At 44.1% G+C, this 12,637-nt stretch overlaps 1 protein-coding gene across 1 annotated transcript in view; it reads left to right on the top strand.

Annotated features, from left to right (window-relative positions):
• Positions 1–12,637, top strand: part of LOC126355330 (uncharacterized) — a 423,957-nt gene that overhangs the window by 355,730 nt on the left and 55,590 nt on the right. Inside the window, exon 5 of the mRNA XM_050005624.1 lies at positions 9,274–9,442. Coding sequence (XP_049861581.1) covers positions 9,274–9,442 — 169 coding nt within the window. The remainder of the gene's footprint in view (positions 1–9,273; positions 9,443–12,637) is intronic.

Below are 12,637 nucleotides of genomic sequence, written 5' to 3'. Positions count from 1 at the left end.
TTATAATGCAGTTCTATAGTTCTATCTCGAGATCTGGCGTTAGAGCAAATGGTCTTCCTAATTTAGGAGGATGTCGACTGTCTTTCACATTTCTTTTGAGGTAGTCTTTTAATGTGCTCCACGGGTAGGGTGACAAAACGTCCCGGAAAATCGGGATTGTCCCGGTTTTCATCCCCGTGTTCCGGTGTCCCGAAAATTTGTTTCGGGACGCTCAAAAGTCCCAGAATTCAGTTTTTAAATACAATTCGTGAAACTTTCTCAAATTTTTGGGATTTCGCTATATTAAAGGAAATACAACACAAGAAATTAATGTATTTTAGCTTATTTGTCTAAAACCTCCATTGTCCCATACTAGTAATCACAGTATCAATATTGATACACTCAGGCAATTATTTACTTTGAGCGGTACTTTGGCCAACAAGTAGTAAGTTGTATTATTGTAACAGTGCTATGAAACCGTCCGATTGTCGCGCCACTTACTCACACACGCTCATTGTCAGAACAGTGTAGTAGGTGATGTTTTGTGAGACAAACTGTAATAGTTTATTCTCATATTAGTGGTATTATTGCTGCATTACTGTGAAACGCAATGCCTAAACGTGCCTGCAAGTTCAGTGACTGTTATTCCAAGGAATGGAATTTCATTAAGAAAGGTCGTTTTGATTACGAAGCAGAGTGTTCAGAATGTAACTGTTTTATTAGTATCGTCATGGTGGACGTTCCGGCATAGTTGATCACATCAGATCAAAGAAACACATTAACAGATGCAGTGCACCGAGCTGAAGTAAAACTCTACAAAATTATTTTGTGAAACATCAGTCAATTGAAGAGACGAAAGTTCGAGCAGCCGAGCTTACACTAGCCTACCACACGGTAAAACATCACCAAACTTATAGATCTAGTGATTGTACTAATAAGGTTAACAGCATTATGTTTGATGATTCTTCCATTGCAAAAAACGTTTAGCTCAGCAAGAACTAAAGTGGCTTTTCATAGGGATGTCCGCTGCACACAAGCAAAAAATCGTCACGAAATAACTTATACCACGAAAATATCTCCCTTTACCCTATAAGTAAGACGGGCATTGCTTCGGCTTGGCTCACAATTCTCTATCAATAATGTAACGTAATAATCGTATTAGTTGTGTGTGTCTCGAAGAAATGTAAGCGTTTTATGTAGATATTGTGGAATAAATTTGTGGCTGTAATTACATAAAGTATCGTAACAGTCATTGTTAACGAAGTTGTGCTTCTGTTGCTTTCCCTGAATGCCCGCTACTGACATATATGTTTCTGAAAATTAAGGCCGAACGTCCTGTGAAATGGCTCACAAGTGTCTTTTGTTCTTTCAGAACTTACAGCACAGGAAGCCCAAATTTCGGGCGGAAGCCCACGTTCTGAGCCTATGAAGGTCGTTGACAAATAATCAGCAAAACATGTAACATATTGACTCTCGGGTTTAATGCCCATTAAACCTCGAATGTAAATAACTGATAAAAAAATTTACAGCAGTGTCGAAGGTGCAGTGAACAAAAATTTTTGTCGCTATGCAATGCAATCTTCATTTGCTTTCAGTTTAAAACTGCGTGGTGGCCGGCCAGTGTGGCCGAGCAGTTCTAGGCGCTTCAGTCTGGAACCGCGCGACCACTACGGTCGCAGGTTCGAATCCTACCTCGGGAATGGATGTGTGTGATGTCCTTAGGTTAGTTAGGTTTAAGTAGTTCTACGTTCTAAGGGACTGATGACCTCAGACATTAAGTCCTATAGTGCTCAGAGACATTTGAACCATTTTTTTTAAATCACGTGGTATTACAGTTAGAGTCGGCGATGAGAAGGATATTTTCTTTTTTTACTCTTAAAATAGTCAGTTCCTGCAAAACACTGTCGTCCTCATTTAACGTTTTCAGTAATGGCGTCAAAATAGACCCTCTGGCCCGATAAATACATTTTTTTAAATTAGTAACATCTTCGGAATTATCGAGTCCATTGGAAGTAGCTTCTTTACGCTTTTATTTAAAGGTTTTTTTCCCCCATAATTCAGTAACAGTCTTCAGTTTTACACTACTGGAAGTTACATGTCTGTCTGCTTAAGTTATCAGTGGATTCATTAGTAAACATAACTTGAGTTGAAGAATGCGTGACTTATATGTTTTTGTTGTGTATCTTCACGCTACTCCACGTTGTGTTTCTCTATCGCCCTGAAAATCATTTCTTTCAACAAAGATCGCCTTATGGCCTCTTTCACCTTTCTCATGCTCCGCATGAACGTTACTATTCATTTCTAACTTAACAGTCACGTACGAGGAGTAGGAATTGGCACTCACGGCATGCCATTTTATACATTCGGAGAAAGTGACTAATGATAACAGTGCTACCAACAGTTCCGTGCAAACATTACCAAGCAGCAAATAAAGAACTGGCGCATAGGAGATCTGTTCATAACATACCTATCCCGTACGGTCGACCTGTTTGCCGATGTAAACTGAACCTGCTCTCGCGCAGCTGAGCAAACAGTAAATCTTTCCTCGTGCAATCGGTACCCATAAGATGTGACATTTGTTGCGCTCTCTACTACAGGCAGCTTCCGTTCGCCAACTGTGACAGCAGGTGCTAGTGGAATGGTACAGTTAACTCCCAAAATGATATTCAGCGTGTTCATTACAGTCTCAATCAAGACTTACTGGATAGCATGTAATAGCAAGGGGCTATGCAAGATATTGAAATGTTGCCCAAGAGTTTATTCTATGAGTGTATGCACAAAATCTTATAATCGCGTAGTTTATCTGTTATTATTGCCTCACTGAGTTCAGTTTACGGTTTGCTGTAGTGTATTTTGTTATCCCTCCACTTTGTTCGTCTGAATTAACTGGAGTGTGATTGCGTGTACATAATAAATCGGTAGAGTACCACTTCCGAAGTACTTTGTCCAAAACGGAAAGGGAAGTGTACAAATCAAATGGTTCAAATGGCTCTGAGCACTATGGGACTTAACATCTAAGGTCATCAGTCCCCTAGAACTTAGACCTACTTAAAACTAACTAACCTAAGGACATCACACACATCCATGTCCGAGGCAGGATTCTAACATGCTACCGTAGCAGGAGCGCGGTTCCAGACTGAAGCGCCTAGGACCGCTTTTTTTTTATCGTTGTGTTTGGTCGTTGCGGACGTCACATGACATCCGTTCAAGTTCGTTGCTGATCCTTTCACTCAGTTTTTTATTACAGAGGCCAACCAGCTCTCTGACCGAACACGCTGAGGTACCGTGCAGAATAAATGATAAGACTCGCTGATGAAATTGTTAATCTATCCTGTTGAAATGAAAATGAGCGTTTGGCGTCATTTGTCGGTAGGCCACTTACATCCAACACGATATGAGGAGCCATCCTACGACTTTGGCGCCTCGGTGTAAAAGTGTTACTATTCTAATATGCGAATATTTTTTTAAAATTTAGAACTATTATTTCTTGTTGTGATTCATTGAAATATTAATACTTTCAAACGAGCAGCACATCATTATTGTAACACTGGCATTCGGCAACCGACACATCGCTACATATAATCATAATAAGTACAAAAATTGTTGTGGTTGGCAGGAGAGCCAACCTCTGAGTACTAAAGGAGGCCGAAATGCGCGCGTCTCAGCTCACGCAGGCTGGCGTGAGGTCTGGAACATGACAAGGGGATTAGAATTGAGAAAAACGGACGTAGCTGGTGGAATACTTAACTTTAATCCATTAATGAAGAACGTCGCTCTTTATGGTACATGATTCACAATATCAATAGTACGGATACTGGCGCCTTGCTAGGTCGTAGCAAATAACGTAGCTGAAGGATATGCTATCGTCTCGGCAAATGAGAGCGTAATTTTTCAGTGAACCATCGCTAGCAAAGTCGGCTATACAACTGGGGCGAGTGCTAGGAAGTCTCTCTAGACCTGCCGTGTGGCGGCGCTCGGTCTGCAATCACTGATAGTGGCGACACGCGGGTCCGACGTATACTACCGGACCGCGGCCGATTTAAAGGCTACCACCTAGCGAGTGTGGTGTCTGGCGGTGACACCACAAAAATAAATCATTGTAATCAAATATAAAGAAAAGGATTCAAATTTAGCAATTCATACTATCTTCGACAGTTATTGTGAGTATTAGGTACAAAACTTCAGTTATCATCATGTTATTGTTATTCATATTGGGATTAATGAGTTAATTGTTTGGATAGAGTCTGAACTTTCAAGCTGCGAAAAAATTAGTTTCACTGTCCGCCAACGTTAATGGATTTCATTAACGATTTCAATTGTTCATAGGATGACACTTGGAATACAGGCCAATATGACTTGGGATCCTGTTCGAGGTAATAATGGCTTGGCAAAATGATCACCACTAACTATAAACTATCTGATCAAAGGAATCTGGAAACAGATCAGTGGGCACTAATATGGGGTGTCTTTATAACACTTTCGGTGAGGTGTCTGAATGTAAGAGGCGGAAAGGGGAGTCCATTCTTCGGCTACAGCTGAAACCATAGAAGGGAGTGATGTCTGACGCTGGGATCTGCAGGGATATCGACGTTCTAAATCATCCCAAAGGTGTTCCGTTGGGTTCAGTCAGGTCTCAGGGCAGGCCAGTCAATTTCAGGAACTTCGCTGTCTAAAACCCATTGCGTCATGTATGCTACCATGCGGGTAGAATCATAGTTTTCGTAAAGTTGCTCTGCTGTACACACTTCACATTGATGTAAAATGTGTTAATGTCCTTCAGCATTTCCGTAGCGTGTTTAAAGCGCAGAAAGGGGACTACACTCTAACTACGAAACACACCATCGTACCTTAACACCACCTCCTTCGTACTTTACTGTTGGCATTAGACATGTCGGCGGGTAACGTTCTCCAGGCATTCGTCAAGCCCAAATTCATCCGCTGGATTGTCACAGCATATAACGTTAGTCATCACTCCAAATCACTTGTTTTTAGCCATCTACTGTTTACAGTCGTCCACTGTTTACAGTCATCCACTGTTTACAATCATCCACGTTTACGGGCCTCGCTTAGTATTATCCACAGGTGGCTTACTGAGGAGTTGATCGACCATTGCGGCCCATTCTTTGTAACTCCGTCGCAGAGTCATTGTGCTAGCTGGAATGTTGGTAGTATTTTGGATGTCACGAATGATCCCTTCCACTGATTTCATGCCTCTTTCACAACCACTCTCTACAATGCTCGTCTGCCCGTCTCCGTCAGCACATGGGATCTGTATAGTCTCGGTTTACAACTTAGTTCCTTCGTGCTTCCACGTTAGGATGACGACACCAGAAGTGGACATACGTGGCTGAAGGGTCTAAATATCCTTGATGTAACTCTTATTCACGTGATATTCGATGTATAGTCCACGTTAGAAATCACTAATCTCTCCTGAGTAACCAGTTCTGCTGTTATTGTTTCTGTACTGACAACACAACACTCCGCCCCACCTTTTACACCGGGTGGGGCAGTCGTGACGTTTAGTGGTCAATCTAGCAAAAACAGAGCGGGTACGTTTTGAAAGTATAAATACAAAAACGATGTGCTGGCATCGCTGCCACTCCATGCAGCCCTTCGTAATGTGCAGAGGAACGTGTATCATCCCATATTGCTGTACCAGTCGTCGGGTTTCGATCCCTGCCCACCCTGTCTCCACTGGCTCGAAGCTCCACTTGGTGTTCGGTGACTGCTATGGTTTCAACAACGTGGTGCACTTCACCACTTTGTAATGATAATAATAATTATTTAAACCAAGAGTTTCAAGTAAAACGAATTGGTCGTGGAGGTCCAATATTATGGCCTCCACGTTGCCCGAACCTTAATCCACTAGACCTTTATTTGTGGGGACACTTAAAGGAACAAGTTTATATTGCTCGACCCATGGATGTACACGATCTAATAGCTCGCATTCATGCTGCTTCGAGATGGAGGATGCAGGTATGTTGCTTAGGGTCCAGAAAAGTATGATGCAGCGAGTTGCGAAATGTTTGTAAGCCCAAGTGGTTGCTTTGAACATCTGTGAAGTCAACATTGCTCGCACGTGTACATACCATTTCTCTGAAAGTAAGCCTGGACGTCTAACGTACAGAATGGAATTTTGTGCGTAACGTGATGTGCTGTCTAGAGTAGCCTACCTATTGAGTGTTTATACCTCAGTGGATACAGACGATGTTACTGTAGCCGCTATTATTTCCTCCTGGCTTTATTCGAGTCAAGGACGAAACAAAGTGGTTGTTTACGGCTGCAAGAAATTCATATTACGTCTTAATGTTTAATTTTTAATTGAATTTGTGGTAAGTTCCTGAGGGACCAAACTGCTGAGGTCATCGATCCCTAGGCTTACACGCTACTTAATCTAACTTAAACTAGCTTACGACGGGAGGAGCCGCGCGAACCGTGGCAAACGGTCTCGGACCGCGCGGCTACCCAGCGCTGCGCTTAATATTTAAATGAAGGTGATAGTGACAGAAAGAAACATCTGCATCTAGATACATACTCCGCTAGCCACCAACCGGTGTGTGGCGGAGGGCACAATTCGCGCCAAAGTCGAGCTCTAATTTCCCTTATATTTGAATTGTGATCATTGCGCGATTTGAATATTGGTGGTGATAATATATGCTCTACATCCTCGGCGAAGATCGGATTTCAGAATTTACTGAGCAGCCCCTTCCGTATAGAGCGTCGTCTATCTGCAAGTGTGTCCCACTTTAAACTTTCTATGAGATTTGTAACGCTCTCGCGATGGCTAAATGTACCAGTCGCGATTCTTGCCGCTCTTCTTCGGACCTTCTCAATCTCTTGAATCAGACCCAATTGGTAAGGGTCCCATACAGACGAACAATGCTCTTAATACTGGACGAACTAACGTACTGTAAGCAATTTCCTTTGTTGAAGGACTGCATCGCTTCAGGATTCTACCAATAAACCGCAATCTGGAGTTCGTCTTGCCCGTTACTTGTGTAATCTGATCATTCCATTTGAGATACTTGACGATAATTGACGGATGTTACCGCTTCCAAATACTGGGTATTTATTTTGTACTCGTACATTAATGGGGATTTCGCCTTGTTATTCGCAGTAGGTTACACTTACTAATATTAAGAGATAACTACCAGTCATTACACCACACATTTATTTTCTGCAAATCCTTATTGATTTGTTCACAACTAGATACTACTTTCCTGTAGACTACAGCATCATCGGCAAACAGTCCAATGCCACTGTCAATTCCATCAACCAAATCGTTTATGTAAATCGTAAAAAGCGCGAAATTTTACAAATCGCATTGTGTATGTGTAAACTGGATACAGTTTGACGCTCTAACTGAAAAAAAAGTTTGGCGCTAACACGACTCCAATGACGGCGAGTCTGCATATTCGTTCTCTGCATATCTCGTCTTACTCAGCTAAAGGGATAACTGCGGTACAGCGCAGAGTTCATGCTACCTGCTCTTGGCTCTGGATGGTTTGTTAATTTGGAGGAAGGGATCAGACAGCGAGGTCATCGGTCCCATCGGATTAGGGAAGGATGAGGAAGGAAGTCGGCAGTGCCCTTTCTTGGCAGCACTGCATGCAATTACAGCGTTAAAACTATTGATGGGACTAGTTTTTGCTACATACACTTATGTCTTGAACTAGGATGAGAAATCACATGGCGCCCGCCAAGTGCGACTTTTTTTCTTCACCCTATATTTCACAATATTCATTTTTATGAATCTTAATGGATAATGAAGATATACTTCTGGCCATTAAAATTGCTACACCACGAAGATGACGCGTTACAGACTCGAAATTTTACCGACAGGAAGAAGATGCTGTGATATGCTACTTATTAACTTTTCTGAGCATTCACACAAGGTTGGCGCCGGTGGCGACACCTACAACGTGCTGACATGAGGAGAGTTTGCAACCTATTTTTCATACACAAACAGCAGTTGACCGGCGTTGCCTGGTGAAACGTTGTTGTGATGCCTCGTGTAAGGAGGAGGAATGCGTACCATAACGTTTCCGACTTTGATAAAGGTCGGATTGCAGCCTATCGCGATTGCGGTTTATCGTATCGCGATATTACTGCTCGCATTGGTCGATATCCAATGACTGTTAGCAGAATATCGAATCGATGGGTTCAGGAGGTAATACGGAACGCCGTGCTGGATCCCAACGGCCTCGTATCACTAGCAGTCGAGATGACAGGCATCTTATCCTCATGGCTGTAACGGATCGTGCAGCCACGTCTCGATCCCTGAGTCAACAGATGGGGACGTTTGAAGAGAACAACCATCTGCACGAACAGTTCGACGGCGTTTGCAGCAGCATGGACTATCAGCTCGGAGACCATGGCTGCGGTTACCCTTGACGCCGCATGGCAGACAGGAGCGCCGGCGATGGTGTACTCAACGACGAACGTGGGCGCATGAATGGCAAAACTTGTTTTCGGATGAATCCAGGTTCTGTTTAGAGCATCATGATGGTCGCATCCGTGTTTGGGGACATCGCCGTAACGCACGTTGGAAGCGTGTATTCGTCATCGCCACACTGGCTTATCACCAGGGGTGATAGTATGGACTGCCATCGGTTACACGTCTCGGTCACCTCTTGTTGGCATTGACGGCACTTTGAACCGTGGACGTTACATTTCAGATGTGTTACGACCCGTGGCTCTACGCTTCATTCGATGCCTGCGAGACCCTACATTTCAGCAGGAGAATGCATGCACTACCGCATGTTGCACGTCCTGTACGGGCCTTTCTGGATGCAGAAAATGTTCAATTGCTACCCTGGCCAGCACATTCTCCAGATCTCTCACCAACTGAAAAAGTCTGGTAATTGGGGGCCGAGCACCACTCTTGATGAACTGTGGTATCGTGTTGAAGCTGCATGGGCAGCTGTACCTGTACACGCCATCCAAGGTCTGTTTGACTCAATGCCGAGGCGTATCAAGGCCGTTATTACGGCCAGAGGTGGTTGTTCTGCGTACTGATTTCGCTGGATCTGTGAACCCAAATTGCGTGGAAATGTAATCACATGTCAATTCTACTATAAAATATTTGTCCAATAAATACCCGTTTATCATCTGCACTTCTTCTTTGTGTAGCAATGTTAATGGCCAGTAGTGTAGTTACATGTGTGATAAAAAATAAAAATAAATCGACGCAATAGCAACCTTTCCGTGGAATCTTTGTAGTGTGGCAGGCTGTTACGTGCTCGGTGGGGTCAGAGCGGCAGGCGACTGTGCTGAGCGGTGCCCTGGTTGCAGGCGCTGCTGTCTCTAGTGCAGCGGCTGGGGGCCCGCCAGCTGGTGGCGGTGCGGGCCGCGGACGCGACAGCTGCGCGCCAGGCTGAGGACCTGCTGGCCGCCGCCAAGGCTGCCAACATCTGCGTGCTGCGGCCGCCGCTCGACGCCACAGGACTCTCCGCGCTACACGGTAAGCACCACAACTCTAGAGCGGGGGGCGCAGTGTGTCTGTCCTCAGTAGGTGCACTCCAAAGGGCGAATGTGAGGGGACTGAGGAGCCACGTACAGTGACACATCTGAAAAGTTCTGTGGATCCACAACAACTCTGGTCGCATATTACTTGTCCATGTAGTTTCCAAATCCCCATCATCTATAGATTACCCTTGGCGTCCTCATTTACCATTATAGACAGCTCTTACAAGCTTCCTCACAGCTAGCCTAAGAATATTGTCGCCAAAACTGCCTTACATACACTGACCATCTAAAGTAAAAATTTAAAACCAACCGACTTGTCCCTCTAATACGGGGTTCCCAACAAAATTTTCTCGAGTACCCCCTCATCAAGCATGATTGGTACCTTGTCGTATCACAGTATCAAGTACCTAAAAAAGCCAAATTAAGAGTCTTTTTATACGTTTTCTATTTTTGGTACTTAGAAAAATCATTGTGGTATTCTGTATTGAAAAAATATTGAGCGGTCAAAACAAAAAATCTGTCCTCATACGAAATATATTTAATATATTTTTTATTCTAATAGCTTCTTGCGGACCCCTCTGGCACTGCTGGCGGACCCCAGAGGGTCCGCGGCCCACCTGTTGGGAACCACTGCTCTAGTATATGCAATGAACTTTTAAACAATGTTCCAAATTGCAGTATCTACCCTAGCATAAAACGAGAGACTTGTCCTATCTAACTTACTCCAGAAGTATAACACTAAGCTCCTTTTCCACAAAATGTGAAATGACTGCCTTCATGAAGCCCATTTTAAGATACACCATTCAAGGAACTGTCTGTGATCTAATGTCATAACTGAAGATTTAATCCGTCTTGTCGAAACTGTCATTCAAAATATTCAGTGCTCATCTCCTTCTCCAAATCACTTTGGCTGCTCGTTCGTTATTTCATTCAACTGCCAACGACAAATAATCCCAGATCCATTCCAATTGCCCACCTCTGTAGCCGAGCGCTTCTAGGCGCTTCAGTCTGGAACCGCGCGACCAGTACGGTGGCAGTTTCGAATCCTGCCTCGGGCATGGATCTGTGTGATGTCCTTAGGTTACTTAAGTTTACATAGTTGTAAGTTCTAGAGGACTGATGACGTCAGATGTTAAGTTCCATAGTGCTCAGAGCCATTTGAACCATCCATTACAATTTCATATTTTCATACGTAGGTAACATTGTTTAATTTCACTTCAAACTAACGACTTTCAGTACCTCCTATCATTGTATAGTATTGTATGTTAACCGGGGACCTAGAAACGACGGAGAGGCTCCGTCCCCGCCGCAGCCGTAGTGATCCACAACCCCACGACGACTACTGCAGTCTCCTTCACCCCTCTGCATCTACATCTACATCTACATCCATACTCCGCGAGCCACCTGACAGTGTGTGGCGGAGGGTACCCTGAGTACCTCTATCGGTTCTCCCTTCTGTTCCAGTCTCGTATTGTTCGTGGAAAGAAGCATTGTCGGTATGCTTCTGTGTGGGCTCACGAAGCCTGCTGCTCTCCGTTGGATCTTCTCTATCTCTTCTATCAACCATGTCTGGCACGGATCCCACACTGCTGAGCAGTATTCAAGCAGTGGGCGAACAAGCGTACTGTAACCTACTTCCATTGTTTTCGTATTGCATTTTCTTAGGATTCTTCCAATGAATCTCAGTCTGGCATCTGCTTTACCGACGATTAATTTTATATGATCATTCCATTTTAAATCACTCCTAATGCGTACTCCCAGATAATTTATGGAATTAACTGCTTCCACTTGCAGGCCTGCTATTTTGTAGCTAAATGATAACGGATCTATCTTTCTATGTATTCGCAGCACATTACACTTGTCTACATTGAGATTGAATTGCCATTCCCTGCACCATGCGTCAATTCGCTGCAAATCCTCCTGCATTTCAGTACAATTTTCCATTGTTACAACATCTCGATACACCACAGCATCATCCGCAAAAAGCCTCAGTGAACTTCCGATGTCATCCACAAGGTCATTTACGTATATTGTGAATAGCAACGGTTCTATGTCACTCCCCTGTGGCACACCTGAAATCACTCTTACTTCGGAAGACTTCTCTCCATTGAGAATGACATGCTGCGTTCTGTTATCTAGGAACTCTTCAATCCAATCACACAATTGGTCTGATAGTCCATATGCTCTTACTTTGTTCATTAAAGGACTGTGGGGAACTGTATCGAACGCCTCCGCCGCCCCACACCGAACCCAGGGTTATTGTGCGGTTCGGCCCCCGGTGGACACACCCCCTCCTCCCCCCCCCCCCCTCGGAACGTCTCACAGCAGACGAATGTAACCCCTATGTTTGCGTGGTGTAGTAATGGTGACGTCCGCGTAAGTGGAGAACTTGTTTGCGCAGCAATAGCCGACATAATGTAGCTGAGACGGAATAAGGGGAACCAGCCCGCATTCGCCGAGGCAGATGGCGCTCCTTCCCATTCCGGAAAGCCGTGCTTTAGCTCGCTCGGCTAACCGGAAGCGCTCCTCCTATCATACTGCACACAGACGCCCACCACAATCACATTCAGTTTCATTATCCTACCCCGAGCAAGGTTCACTTGATAAAGTCCCTGAAACCCCCAGCCCTCCCCTTACTATCCCACCCTATACCTGACTTCAGTTCCCTACCAATACGTCATTTCCACTTTCTTCTTCGTGACATCATCCCATTCTAACCACCAATTAATCTGGAACAGGTCAACAAACTTGCGAACATCATCTTCCAGCTGACCTGCTAAGTTATTGGCGTCATCGTCTAGCTGCAACACTAAGACGTTCACCTTGTATGTCATCAAAACACCACGACAAAGCATTTAAGTATCATCTGTATGTTTTTCGTATGTTAATGTCTGTTTCAGCTACATTGAAAAAAAAAGAAAAACTGTACAGCTGCAGACTGCGATATCTAGTAGCCAGGTGTAAACCCCTGCACCCATCCTCCACAATTCGTCGAATGAAATGGCAATGAAGAAAGAGAAATGGTGCTCCGGTATTATTATTAAACACACAATTATTTTCTGAAAAATGTGAATCACTGACTGGCGTCTGTCAGAAAGACCAAGTGCTCAGTGACATCGATTCGCAATTTGTCCGGGAACTGATGCTCTAAAGGTAGCTGTAAGCTCTGAAGCCAACTGAAGAGCGGAAC

Source organism: Schistocerca gregaria, chromosome 3 (assembly GCF_023897955.1).
Source record: "Schistocerca gregaria isolate iqSchGreg1 chromosome 3, iqSchGreg1.2, whole genome shotgun sequence".
Taxonomy (NCBI): domain Eukaryota; kingdom Metazoa; phylum Arthropoda; class Insecta; order Orthoptera; family Acrididae; genus Schistocerca; species Schistocerca gregaria.
Note: the sequence above shows the minus strand (reverse complement) of the source record. Positions and strands in the feature narration are given on the sequence as shown.